General features: G+C 44.1%; 1 protein-coding gene across 1 annotated transcript in view; it reads left to right on the forward strand.

The window, feature by feature from the left end:
• Positions 1-2,553: 2,553 nt before the first annotated feature.
• LOC139163248 (sterol O-acyltransferase 2-like) overlaps positions 2,554-14,725 on the forward strand; it is a 29,433-nt gene continuing 17,261 nt past the window's right edge. Inside the window, exons 1-4 of the mRNA XM_070744200.1 lie at positions 2,554-2,831; positions 4,827-5,022; positions 5,093-5,183; positions 9,141-9,199. Coding sequence (XP_070600301.1) covers positions 2,554-2,831; positions 4,827-5,022; positions 5,093-5,183; positions 9,141-9,199 — 624 coding nt within the window. The remainder of the gene's footprint in view (positions 2,832-4,826; positions 5,023-5,092; positions 5,184-9,140; positions 9,200-14,725) is intronic.

Raw genomic sequence — 14,725 nt, forward strand, 5'->3', positions numbered from 1 at the left:
TGCCTATCTAACAGAAGCATTTGGACAACCTATTATACTTGGTTTGTTTTAATCTTGAGGGAGGGGATGTTGCATAGCATGTCATGCAAGGTTTATGGGGCAATATATAATGCATATAGAAATAATGGTTAATTTATGAATCAAGTTAAGCGCATTGAATTATTGTGTCATGCTTTTTTAGAATCGTTTGTGTGTTGTTACCTATATACAGTGATCCCTCGATTAGCGCGGGGGTTACGTTCCAAGACCTCCCGCGCTAATCGATTTCCGCGTTATAGTGGTGCGGAAGTAAAAACACCATCTGCGCATGCGCGCCCTTTTTTTTTCATGGCCGCACATGCGCAGATGGTGGAGTTTGCGTGTGGGCGGCGGGGAAGACCAAGGGAAGGTTCCTTCGGCCGCCCAACAGCTGATCTGCTCCGCAGCGCGGAAGCAGCGAGGAGCCGAAGATGGGGTTTCCCCGTTGCCCAGGCAAAGGGGAAACCCCATCTTCGGCTCCTCGCTGCTGCCGCGCTGCGGAGCGGATCAGGTGTTGGGCGGCCGAAGGAACCTTCCCTGGCTCTTCCCGCCGCCCAGGCAAAGGGGAAACCCCAAGATCGCTTGCCGCTTGCCGTATTGCAGCTTGGAGCCTTGCTTCGCCTCCTTCGCTACAATACGGCAAGCGGCAAGCGATCTTAGGGTTTCCCCTTTGCCTGGGCGGCGCTGGGGCCATGCGGAGCTGCTCATCTAGGGGGGCGTGGACCGGCAAGGTGCCCTCCGCTCTCTCTCTTTCTCTCCCTGTTACCGGTGTGGTATAAGAGAGAGAAAGGAGGGCGACTTGCCAGTCCACGCCCCCCTGGATGAGCGGCCCCGCATAGCCCCAGCGCCGGACTCCGCCGTTGCCTCCGCCCTTGTTCGGCTCTGCAGCTGAGAGGCCACGTCCACCCCCTCCTCGGTGTCCCCGGCACCCAGCGTCCCCACGCCGCCTCCACCTCCTGGTAATGCGCCCGACCTCTGCCTCTCTCTTTCTCTCTCATATACCACGCCGGCAACAGGGAGAGAAAGAGAGAGAGCAGAGGGCGACTTGCCAGTCCACGCCCCCCTGGATGAACAGCCTCACATGGCCCCAGCGCCGGGCTCCGCTGTTGCCTCCGCCCCCATTCGGCTCTGCAGCTGAGAGGCAGTAGCTACGTTCAGTAGCCCTCCCCAACAGCTCCCGCCGCCAGCGCAAAAAAGAAAAGAAAAAAAATCCCCAAAAGAGGCAGGCACAAAGCGGGGGCACAAGGGGAGCTGCCCGGCAGAGGTTGCTTTTTTTCTTCTCGTGGGCAAGTGGAGGGGGGGAGAGAGAAGGGAGGAAGAGAGTGTGAGAGAGGAAGAAAGAGAGAGAGAAATGATAGAAAAAAGGGGAGAAAAAAAGAGAAATGAGAAAATGATTGAAGCAGAGAATGACAGGAAATAAAGAGAAAGAGACAGAGAAGTGACTCTTGGTGATGACGTATGATGTCATCGGGTGGGAAAAACCGTGGTATAGCAAAAAAACCGTGGAGTATTTTTTAATTAATATTTTTTGAAAAACCGTGTTGTAGCGTTTCGCACTAATCGAGACCGTGCTAATCGAGGGATCACCGTATTCAGTTCCATTGTCTGCGTGCAAGACACTTAGCATTTTGCCAAATTTGTTACTTACTTTCTCTGGTACTTCACTTTGATTGTGTAACATATATTGTGTAATATACCTGAAGTAATCATCTATAAAAGTGAGAAAACACCTCCTCTTTTCTGGAGTCAATGCTTTCATTGAACCACAAAGATCAGAATGAATTACGGTAAGTCCATAGGGTTTTTTAACTCTGCTGTTACTCTGCTTTGGAAAGGCTTTTTTTATTATCTTTCTTTTTATATAGTGAATGCATTTCATTTTTTGATCATATGGACTAATTTTTTATTCCACTTGCATAGTCATTCTCAGTTAATTTATTTATTATATCAGGACTTTTATGCCCAAGTTATCTGTACCATGTGTGAATGCAGTTTGAATGTTTTTCCTCCTTCACAGTATTAAACACCTGATTGCACTTCAGATGATGTAGTTCATCTGTAATTTTAGCCTTTGCAAGTAAGATATCCGCTTTTTTGATGGCACAATTGTCCCTTTGGAAGATTACTACTTTGGCTTGTTTTGTGAGCTTCTTCACCAACAAAAGATTAGTTTTAACAACAGGGACATACCATATTTTTCGGTGTATAAGTCACGCCTTTTTACCTCAAAAAGATGCGTCAAAAAACGAGTGCGTCTTATACACCGGATGTGGGGCGGGGGTCAGCAGCCGCAGCGGCTATCCCCAAGGCCATCCGGTAGTCGTTGGCTGGAGGCCAGTGGGTCAAGCCCGGGGATGAGTTGGGCGCATGGCAGCAGCTTTGGAGAAGCGGGTGAACATCACCTCAATGCATCCAGCCAGCTGAGGAGCCCATGGGGCGGCTTCAATCATCAGACGGGATGGGGCTCGGTTCTATCAGCCCCCACCCCAATCTCCGGCCTTTGGGGGCTGATGGAGACGAGCCTGGTCCCGCCGGATGATCAAAGCTGCCCCGCGGGCTCCTCCGCTGGCTGGATACATTGAGGGGACGCCCCCCTGCATCTCGGAAGCTGCTGCCACACCTCAGCTGCCTGGCAGGGGCGTTCTGGACGTTCCTCCCAGGGTCCCTGTTGGCACTGCCCCAGCAGCGGTGGCAGCTGTCCCCAAGGCTGCCCGGCAGTCATCAGCTGGAGGCTGGTGGCTTGGCCCCGAGGATGAGTGGGGAGCATGGCATCCAGTCGACAGAGGAGCCTGTGGGGCAGCTTCGATCATCCGGTGGGACGGGACTTGGCTCCATCAGCCCCCACCCCAATCTCGGGCCTTCGGGGGTGCCTTTGGGAGGGCACAGCGGTCTTGGTTCCTGTGTTTCTTTCAGTCTTACAAAGTTCTCCATATTTTCTTACTTTTTCTGTCTGGTATTTGTTATTTTTTCCTTTATATTTTCTAGTTTTAGATATATACAGTTGATAATTGGAAGTATTGTTTTCATTCCTGTGTGCTGTTTTAACATCCTGGTGTGTGCTTTCTATTTCTTTGTTTCCAAATGATGTCATTTTAACAACAGAGTTCAATCCATATTATATGTCCAAACAAAAGGAAAAAGTTCTGAGAGTTACACACTCTCTTTTTCCCAAAATGGTGCTCAGGCTTCATATCAGAAATTTAAATTTATCAATCCAATGAATATAACCAATGAAGGGCTACCAAAATTTTTACTACTACACTGTGGGAGTGGCTTATGCAGGACACCCTGCATTTTCTTTCAATATCTTTCAGTGCAAATTGGGTGCTGTGGGGTGGAGCTCCGTTTTCACTACCCCACTGTGTTTCTCACCCCACCCCATACGGACAGTTACCCACCTCTGAATATAACAGACAATTTATAGTAAGGCAGAGGCAATTTCCAATTCAAATATCAAGGTTTTTCATTCTTTAAAATAATATATCATTCCAAAGCCACTTTTCCTGGAAAAAAACTTTTACTATTTCATCTCCATTGTTTTGCTTTTCATGTGTTTTCTTAATCCACATTGAGGATTTTGCTTAGTTACTAAATTTTATTTATTTATTTATTTATTTTGCCCAATGCACAATAATACACAATGAAGGTTTACTCGAGTAAAATATATTAGAGAAAGAATAGAAGTGAAAATTTAGGAATAGAATATATCTAATTAGAGAATAGAAGGATATTATGAGAGTAGTATAAGAAGAATAGAATAGAAGAATAGTAGGACAGACAATTGGACAGGTGACGGATATATACTGCTTGAGAGGATAAACCAACACTTTCCATTTTGTTGTTTCTCCCTTTCTTGGCCTACAGAATTAAATACTGTACATTTTTATATTGTTTTCCTAGACAATTCGGAATTGCATTCACGGGAGAAGAGAGCTATATTTTGTGTTGAAAGCACTCTTCTCAGCAACTCTCTTATGTAGAGAGGAGCTGAGCATTTTTATTCTGCCGGTCCACTCACTTGCCTGCATGGGTTTCCATGTAATTCCTAATCTAAAAAAAAAAAAAAGAGCTTATACTTAAGCATAGACTGAATTGAAATAAACTGACTATATAATGTGTAAGAATTTTTTTTGTAGAGTGAACATATATTTGATATATTTATGAAGGCGCCACTAGCAACAAGCCACCCTGAGTTTTAAGAAAATAAGTAAGTAAGTAAGTAAGTAAGTAAGTAAGTAAGTAAGTAAGTAAGTAAGAAAGTAAATAAGTAAGTAAGTAAATAAGTAAATAATTAAACAAACAAACAAACAAACAAGCAGTGCATGTTGTGACTATGACTACATGAAAGAAAAAAGCATTATCTGTAAATGGAGTGATTTCTTGTGTTGGATCCTACAGGGTGCATTCCAAAAATAATGCAATTGAATTTCCCGTGCCGCTCCTATTGGTTGGAGTGGGACCGAAGCACTTGGAGTAGGTGGGGGGGACGCTAAGCTTTTCCACGAAACCGGTCTCAGTGCTCTCCAAGCTGTGGAAGCAGCAGGATGTCAGTTATTGTAAACCTCTGTGCACCGACCGTATCATGAAAAAAATGGAATGGAAATTTCAAGTGCAGTTTTGCAATGTATAGAAATTGAACCTGATTATTTGGCCAACATCATCACTGGTGATGAAACCTGGGTTTTTGAATATGACCCAGAAACAAAACGCCAAAGCTCTGAATGGCACAACGACCAGTCCCCCAAGCACAAAAAGGCAAGAATGAGCAAATCAAAAGTGAAAACAATGCTCATTGTCTTTTTCGACAGTAAAGGAGTGGTCCATAAGGAGTTTGTTCCTCAAGGACAGACAGTCAACACTGCCTACTATGTGGATGAGCTGGAAAGAATCCGAAAAAGGGTCATCAGGATGAGAGAACACATCTCCGCTACCTGGCAACTCCATCACGACAACACGCCTTGCCACAACATGCTACGAGTCCACAAGTTCCTGGTCAAACAGCAGGTGCCAACGCTGCCACACACACACACCCAGTCCTGTTGTCGCCCCAGCAGACTTCTTTTTGTTCCCTTAGATTAAGGCAGCCCTGAAAGGAATCAGCCGTGACGAAGACTTGCGAGATGTCCCCGAAGACGCCTTCCAGGGAGCATACCAGTCATGGCAGAGTTGCTGGAAAAAATGTGTAGAGGCCCAAGGAAAGTATTTTGAAGAATTTTAAGTGTTTGTGCAAATCTGTTCAACAAATTACTTTTTAAAAAATTGCATTACTTTTGGAACGCATGCTGTATTTCAAATAAAAAGCATATTATACAATCTGTTTCAGAAATGTCACTGGAATTATTAAAATTCTGTATCCTAGCCCCCAAATATTAGCATTCTGTTAATGTCACTTTAATTTTAATTTAATTTAATTTATTGTATTTCTATGCTGCCTAACTCCCGAGGGACTCTGGGTAGCTTACAACAGGATATAGAATATTTATTTATTTATTTATTTGGTTGTTTGGTTGGTAGAATTTCTATGCCGCCCTTCTCTGGAGACTTTTTTGATATTTAAAAGCATCATAAAAGATTTTTAAAAACAGTATAAAAATCACCTACATGCATATTATTCAAGCCAGACCTCGCAAATTGCGAGATCAATTGTCCCAAGTTGCAATGCCTTGGTCTCTTCAGCCTTGAAAGACGGCGTTTAAGGGGCGACTTGATCGAAGTGTATAAAATCATGCATGGGATAGAAAAGGTGGATAGAGAAAAATTATTTTCTCTATCACACAATACTAGGACAAGGGGGCACTCCCTAAAGCTCATAGGTAAGGAAGTGAAGACAAATCAAGGGAAATATTTCTTCACCCAGAGGTTCATTGGTTTACTTCCAGAAGAGGTTGTGACAGCTGTCAACCTTGATAGCTTCAAGGCAGGATTAGACAGATTCATGGATGCCAAGTGTATCGGTGGTTATTGAAACGGATGTCCATGTGCCGCCTCTATGTTAGTTGAGGCAGACAGGATTCCCTTGAGTACCATTTGTTGGGGGTCAGGGGAAAGGGAGGGTCTTGACTTCTCTTTCTCCTCAAGATCCCCAAAGACAATTGGTGGGCCACTGTGTGACACAGAATGCTGGACTCGATGGGCATTGGCCTGATTCAGTTCTTATGTTCTTATATCCCAAGCCTGCTGGAAAAGCAAGGTCTTTAATGCTTTCTGGAAGGCCAATAGAGTGGGGGCAGTCTGAATCTCAGGGGGTAGTTGGTTCCAAAGAGCTGGGGCAGCCACAGAAAAGGCCCTTCCCCACGGGTCCGCCAGCTGTTTAGCTGATGGGACCTGGAGATGACCAACTCTGTGGGATCTTACCAGTCTCTGGGAAATATGAGGTAGAAGGAGATCTTGAAGATAACCAGGCCCTGAGTCATGTAGGGCTTTAAAGGTAATAACACCTTGAGCCCAGGGACCAATAGGAAGCCAGTACAGCTTGCAGAGGATTGGTGTAATGTGGGTGTACCTAGATGCACCTACAACCACTTGTGTGGCTGCATTCTGGACCAATTGTCATCTCCGAAAACTCTTCAGGGGTAGCCCAATGTAGAGTGTGTTGCAATAATCCAACTGTGAGATGATAATGGCATGAGTGACTGTGTGGAGATCCTCTTGACCCAAGAAGGATCGAAATTGATGCCTCAGATGAACCAGTGCAAAGGTCCCCCTATCTACAGCTCTTAGATGTTGGTCTAATCTTAGCTGTGGGTCTAGGAGGACAGCCAAATAGCAGGCGTGTTCTGCGGGGGACAATTTCTCCCCCACCCTAGAGTCAAGTATAGACAGTCAATACAGTCTTTAGGATGCAGTACCCACAGCCACTCAGTCTCGTATGGGTTAAGTCTGAGCTTGTTGACACCCATCCAGACCCTCACTGCTTCCAGGTATTGGCACATCACGTCCACTGCTTCACATGGGGCAGAGATATATAACTGGGTATCATCTGCTGTATCCAGGGAACGCTTCTTGAGGAGAGGTCTCACCACCACCATTTAATGGTTGCAGGAAGGACTCCTCACTCAAGGACATGCTAACTAAAGCCTGAAGCCAGCCTCTGTCACCTCCCTGCTGGCTGAAACAACCCAGGAGGGGCACAGATCAAGCAAACAAGTGGAGGAACTCATCACTCCCACAGCCTTGTCTACTTCCTCAGGAGTCACAGGTTCAAATTCATCCCATATAATAGGACTAAGACCAGCCGCTGTCATTTCAGTTGGAATAGCCCAATCAGAGTGCAGGTCCATCCAAATCTGAGTGACTTTATCTGACAGAAACTATGCAAAGTCCTCACCTCTACCATGCAGGGGCTCCTCCGTTCCCCCTACATTAAGGAGGGAATGAGTCACCCTAAATAAGGTGGCTGGCTGCAAATCAATGGATGCAATAGATGCGGAAAAATGTGAACATTTTGCCACCTGTATTGCCACTAAATCAGTCCTAAGACAGTGTCCTAAAAGTTTGGTCACACTCAGAGTTACATTGCTCTAAATGTTTAATTGATAATTTTCTTTTTGAATATTTTCATTTTATTCCAAACTTTTTTTCAGCTCTTGGTTGCTCTGTGAGGCTCATGTTTGTGGCAGGGGCCATTTTCTGTACTTTTGCGATGCTGCTTAGGCAGGGGTTTGGACTAGATGATCTTGCAAGGTCCCAACTTCCAAGTCTGTTAAATCTGTTAAATGTGTTTAACAGATTTAAACCATGCTCATCTGTTAACATGACCACCAAGCCATACCCATCCATTCACATTACCACCAACCCACACCCATCCGTTCACATGACTAAGCATGCCCAACAAGTCACATGACCCCCAAGCCACATCCACTTGAAGCCATGCCCACCAAATCTCAAGCCACACCCACAAAATAAGCCATGCCAAAGAATCAGTAGGGAAAATTTTCACATACCACCCCTGACTGCAACCGTCAAATAAATTCCAGTTGTTACATATCCAAATTTTAATCCCATGCCCAGGGTGATGCTGCAATGGATATAAGAGTGAAAATGGTCATAGGTCATTTTTTTCAGTCCCATTGTAACTTCGAACAGTCACGAAATGAATGGTTGCAAGTTGAGGATTACCTGTACTATAGTGTTGGCCAAACCGAACCTGCAAAGTTCGGGTTCCTGCCGAACTTTGCAGTGTTCGGCATGCTGAACCCAAACCCGAACTTTTAAAAAAGTTCGGGTAAAGTTCGGGTTCGGGTTTGGGCTCGGCCGAACACTGGGAAACACCGCCACCCAGGAGGAGAGTGGGGAATCCCATTGTGGGATTTCCCACATCCTTTTGCTTGCGGCGCTGCAAGCAAAAGGAGGTGGGAAATCCCATGAAGGGATTCTGGGGGCGGGGCTTTGACATCATGGAGACTACTTCCTGGCTGGCCGAAATGGGGAGGAAGGAGTCTTCATGATATCAAAGCCCCGCCCCCGGAATCCCTTTGTGGGATTTCCCACCTCCTTTTGCTTGCAGCACCGCTGCGGCATCCTTTTCTCTAAAAATAAAAGGAAGAAAAAGGAGGTGGGGAATTCTCCACCTCCTTGTTTATTTTGCGGCTTGCTGCAAGCAAAAGTTCGGGTTCGGGTTCAGCGAACTCACCCGAACTTCATGGCAAAGTTCGGGTGAATTCACCGAACCTGAACTTTGTTGCGTTTGCCCAACACTACTGTACTACACTCTAACATTTGTCATAGGTACTGGTAATATGCCTTCCTCCATATTTACTAAAATGATATAATGTTTTTTGTTGCTTTACTTGGTAATTAAGCAAAATAGAATTGTAGGATAAATGGTTAAAAGAGGATTTTATAGTATGGAAAACTGTTTTTAAAGAGATTACAAAACTGAATAAAAACGTGCCATATAAAATACCACGAGCCTGGTAGAGATAGTTTTGGATCTGCTTTATCCATCCCAAAGGAAAGAGAATTCAAAGAGTGGGGAAACGAATGTTTGAATAGTAATTTAGAAACAAGAACTCTGTGTAATGGGAAGATTTCTGTCTAATCCAAGGAATGGATTGACTTCATCCATTCTCCACATCATGTGAAACCATGTTTTTAAAGCGAAGCTGTTTCTAATTCTCTAGGACAAGCTGAACACCTGGAGAAAAACACTGCCCACATCGAATGGAAGAGACATCTGGAGGTAATAATAGATATTATAATAGGTAACAAATAATAATAAAAGCAGGAGGATGTTAGCACTAGAGAAACAAATATTCTCCCTAAATTATGAATTATCAAGAATGATGAAAATGGTCAGTTCTATGTCATGGTTGTCGGGATGGAGAGACCCCTTACCTTAAACAAGGCGCTCAGCCCGCGAGGAGTGAGCCGGGAGCTTCCAAAGGCGATGGATATTGAAGTACAGACAAAGCATGTTCGAATGAACAAGTTTCTTTATTAAGAAAGCATAAAAATAATAATTGTCTTAGGAGACATGAGATGGCACATCTTGTAGCTAAGAAAGATGAACCGGAGAGTTTGAAAGAACAATGGACTCTGGATAGAGACCGCCCTTCTTCATCAGAAAGAGGGGATGTGAGCAAACAGGTTACATCACACAGGAGGAGCTATCTTACTAGACAGAGTTAACTCTCTAACTACTGGATGTTTCTCAATGTCGTTGTGGGCTGGCAATTCCCAGCGCGACACCCCTTCTTTGTCAGTCATCAGAGACATGAGGGACATCAGGACATCAAGACATCAATTCACTTGAGGCACATTTTGTTGGTGAGGTATTCATGTTGATCAGCTGGCAATGGCTTATTCAGCAAGTCAGCGATCTGCTCAGTAGTAGCCACATACTGAATTTTCACGAAACCATCTTTCACCTTCTCTCTGGTATTTTGATACCGGATGTGAATGTGCCGTGAACAAGCTCCAACAAATTCAGCTTCAGCAATGAATGCAACTGAAATATTATCCTCCATAATAACAATTGGTGTCATAGGACTTTTCCAAATACTATCAATGAGAGGAAAAAGAGACATTAATGCATTACAGCAATCAGAAACACATGCATATTCAGATTCAGTTGAAGAGCAAGAAATAAACTTCTGCTGCCTAACTTTCCAAAAGAAAGGACAACCATTTAAAAACATGATATAACCAGAAGTACTTTTTCGTGTTTCTGTGTCACTTGCCCAGTCAGCATCAGCATAACAAATCACTTCAGGGTACACAACATGATCTGGCTCAAGGTACAGCTTCTTGCCCTTCGTAAGCTTCATGTATTTGAGCAGCTTCTTTATGCAAGACCAGTGAAACGTGGTAGCTTTCCCAACGTATCTGGACAGTAGATTCACACTCAGTGAAATGTCAGGTCTCGTCCAGCTGCTGATGTACAATAGCGATCCAATCACTGACCGGTACAATATTTTGTTCTCAAAATCAGGATACTCTTCTCGGGTTAACCTGTAAAAGTCAGTTTGCATAGGAGAACGACAAGTATGCGCATCAGACATGTTACAATTTTGCAAAAGCTGGTCAACCTTACTTTCTTGTGAAAGAGAGAACCCCTTCTCAGTTTTCTCAAACTGAACACCTAGATAATCATTGATATGCCCTAGGCTTTTTAAGGTGAAATGTTTCTCAAGGCCCTTAGCAAAAGTTTGACTAGTGCTTTCATTGAGACCCACATAAACAATATCATCAACATAAACAAGAACAATTTCATAAGTCTTACCTTGCCCTTTTGTGAACACGCATCCATCAGATTCGGACTTAAATAAAGCCCATTGAATTTAGCTTTTGGGATAATAATTTGTACCAGAAGAGGGCGCTCTGCTTGAGGCCATATAAAGACTTGCTGAGAGACCAGACCTCTCCTTCTCGGTTCTGGAATCTGGGAGCACCCTTGACGTAGATCTCTTCATTCAGATCAGCGTTCAAATAGGCAGTCTCTACATCGAACTGAAAAACCTCTAGACCCAAAGCAACAGCAGTGATTAGGGCAATCTTGACACTTTCATTTCTGACTGTGGGTGAGTATGTGTCAGTGTAGTCATCCGGATAAACTTGAGAGAATCCTTGAGCTACAAGTCTAGCTTTATACAGCTTTTCCTCATTAGGTTTTTGTTTGACTTTATACACCCAGCGTGTGCCAATGACTTTCTTCTTGTTAGGAGGCTCCACCTTTTGGAACACATTAAGTTTCTTTAAACAGTCCAGTTCGTGTTCCATAGCCTCATGCCATTTTTCTTGTTCAAAGTCAGGCAAAAGTTTGATCTGGTGAAAATGATCAGGTGGAAGTGTAAGATTGTTACACATGAAAAGATAAGGAGATTCAGATACTTGCTGTGCAAATCTCTTTGGAGGAGTTCATTTGGTAGTTCTCTTGGAACGTCTTGGAACGCTGGTCCATCCTTCATCATCATCTCCGCCTTCAAGTTCATCACCAGAGGTTTCCTCGGCAACTGTCGAAGGCTGTTCATCATCTGGAACATCAGGAACATCTGGCACAGCTCCCTGGTCATCAGGACTCTGCACACCTTCCTTAGGAAAATAAACTGAAGTATCATTACTATGTATACTGGACCAATTTGTGTCTTCCTCAAATTTGGCTGAATTAGAAATGTAAACTCTATGATGAGAGTCAGCAAATTTGTGGTACTTGGAGACTTCATCAAAGCCGATGAATCTCATTCTTTCTGACACAGGACCTCCTTTTCTTCTCTGTTCAACTGGAATGTTAACAGTGGCATAACAACCAAAAATGTAGATATTTTGAATGTCAGGTTTCTTGCCATGGAGCAAGTAATAAGGAGTGTCTTGTATGACGCTGCTCCATGTTCTGTTAACAATGTAATTAGCATACCTTAATGCTTCGCCCCAGTATGAAAAGTTCACGTTTGCATCCTCAATGAGACAACGAAACATTGTCTGCAGAATCCCGTTCCTACGTTCGCACACACCATTCTGCTGTGGCGTCCCGGGTGATGAGGTCTGCTGGCGGATTCCATTCCTGGCCATCCATCCTTGGAACTGTTGCCACATAAATTCGCCTCCACGATCACTTTGAATCCTCTTGATCCAGACGTCGTGTTGGGTGAGTATCTCTGCAGCAAAGTCTTTAAAAGCCTCAAACGCCTCTGATTTTTGTTTTAAAAGAAAAACATAGCCAAATCGTGAGTAACTGTCAACTACAGTTAAGAAATACTTACGTTTACCAACAGTAGGCCGAAATGGACCGACAACGTCGGTATGAACCAATTCAAAGATGCGTGTACAGAGCCGGACAGCCACCTTGGGGACTGGGGAGTGCTGGGATTTGGCAGAGTTACAAATTTTACAATCTAAGTAAACCTTGCAAGCCCCATCAATTGTGAAACCATCAACATATTCAGACATCTTTGCTAAGACGGGGTAAGAAGCATGCCCCAAGCGACGATGCCATCTGTGAATGCACCTGGAATGAAAAGATTTATTTGTTAACATATGTTTAACATTTTTAATAGCATTGGGAACCTCAGGGGTTTCATTGGTTTTAGGAACCTTTGAACTAGCGGTGGCACCAGGGTTTCTCTCTGGACCTGTGCTTACGCCCTTTGGAACGCTTATACTTACACTACCTTTGCTGGCAGGTTTGGGTTGCAAATAAAAGACACCTTTGATGGGAATGGCAGTAGCAAGAAGTTTGCCATCCTTGATAATGTTAGTATCAGTAAGTTCAAAGTTTATTACAACCTTCCATTCTTCTCTCAGGCAATATCCACTAAGGATGTTGTTCTTGGCAGTTGGAACGTAGAAAACATTTGAGATAAGGGAGTCCAGTTCTTTGACGAAGACTTTTCCTTTTCCTTCCACCTTGGAACGTAGATCACCAACTCCAAACACTTCCTTGACATCTGTCGGGTGTAGCTCACTGAAGGATTCCTTCCGGTACGCGATGTGTGCCGCTGCTCCGCTGTCTAGGGTCCATAACTCACGAATGTCGTAGAGTGGACTCTTGTCAGGAACAATGCTGAGGTGGATGGTACCAACATAAGTAGGTTTCTCATCTTTTGAGTCTTTGGGAGTTGACTTTGCAGCTCCAGAACTCTTTCCTCTGGATCCTTTCTTGTGTGCGCCTTTATGCTGGGTTGGATAAGGTGGATGATCAGTCTCGCCAGACTTCACACTTTGCACATCAGGAGATTTGCGAGTGTCATCCTTCTTAAAAGGTTTCTGGCGTGAGTACTTTGGAGTACTTGTTTTCTGCTGACCGCCCTTGGCCAAGTTAGATTTAAATGCTGCTGACATAGGTCTAAGGCCAGTGTTCAGCAACTCTGCTTCTTCAGTTAGCATGTTACAGAGTCTCTGAGTAGTCTTCTGGGCCAGTGGGAGTATACTGAACTTGTAAATAACTTCCTTCCATTCAGGACCAAGGGAAGTTATAATAGCCGCATTTACTTGATTATCATCATAACGGTATCCTCTTTCTTCTAAATCTTTATGCATAGTAAGGAGTTTAGAAAGGTGAGGTGCAAGTTCACCCCCTGTTGGAAGTTTAGTGTTATTAAACTTAGCTATCAGTATGAAATTGCCTTCATCTGATATTGGCCTAAACATGCCGTCTATTGACTCTAGTATCTGAGCAGAAGTAATGTCACGTGTGTCATATCTTTGTGACAATTGTGAGTCCATGCTCATAAGAATGAGTAGCTTGGCTTTTATGTCAGCTTCCCTTTCTTCTGCAGTCCAGCGCCTTACTGGGGGATTATGAGCAATCCCATCTATGTCATGAGCCAGTAGGTGCAAATTTATTCTGTGAAGCCACTTCCGATAATTGTGTCCATTAGGTAACAGTATAAACTCACCTTTCAGAGCAGAAGAGGTGATGGTCTGCCTCGTTGATGCAGTCAGCTGGACCGCTTGGAGTTGTTGGGGTTGAGCCCCAAGCCCTCCTGGCAAACCTTGTGGCTGTCCCATCTGGGGAAGTTGTGCTGGCATCTGTGGAATAAAGACTGGAGGCCTCTGCGATGAAACAGAAGGACCTGAAATAAATGGAACTTGTTGTCTTTGCATTTCAGCTGCCATATCTGCCTGGGAAAGTCCCTGTCTGGCTTCAGGCAATGCCTTTTCCTTTCGGGCATTCCATCCACTAGTGGCCGCTGTTGCGTAACTTGTAGCAGTGGGGGAAAGCCTCCCCCCTCGGCTTGTAGTTTCAAAATGCAAAGGGACCATTTTTTTTGCTTCGGGCTGGTTAGCCCTCCCTTCCTCAATTGGAATGTGTTCTATGTTAGAGGCAGGTGGGAAGAAGTGAGTGACCATGGGAGAATGACTGATGTACGCATGCTTATCTTGGGGTGAGTGGGAGGAATGGATTCCTTCTGTCTCTCCCTTTGGAGAATGGGCATACGTGGCATCTCTCAGGGCCATAACCTCCATCTTTTCTGTAATAAGTTTAAGCTGGAGTTTCTTCAAAGATCGTAATTCAGTCCTGGCATTATCAGCCTTTTTTAAATAACTGAAATAGATTTCTTGCTGCTCTATATTTTTCATAGTTGGTAAGTTATCAAAGTGAAGACAGACTGATTCTAATGCGTGAATCTCCTTCTCATCCTTTTCAATGAGCTCTTCAATTTTCTGCAAGTTTAGGGATGTTCCCTTTATGTTAGCAGAAGTGAGAGAGCTGAAATCATCTAAATGCTTCATTTTGGCTTGTGCCTTAACATGCATAGCAGATGAT

Source organism: Erythrolamprus reginae, chromosome 2 (genome assembly GCF_031021105.1).
Source record: "Erythrolamprus reginae isolate rEryReg1 chromosome 2, rEryReg1.hap1, whole genome shotgun sequence".
In the NCBI taxonomy this organism is placed as follows: domain Eukaryota; kingdom Metazoa; phylum Chordata; class Lepidosauria; order Squamata; family Dipsadidae; genus Erythrolamprus; species Erythrolamprus reginae.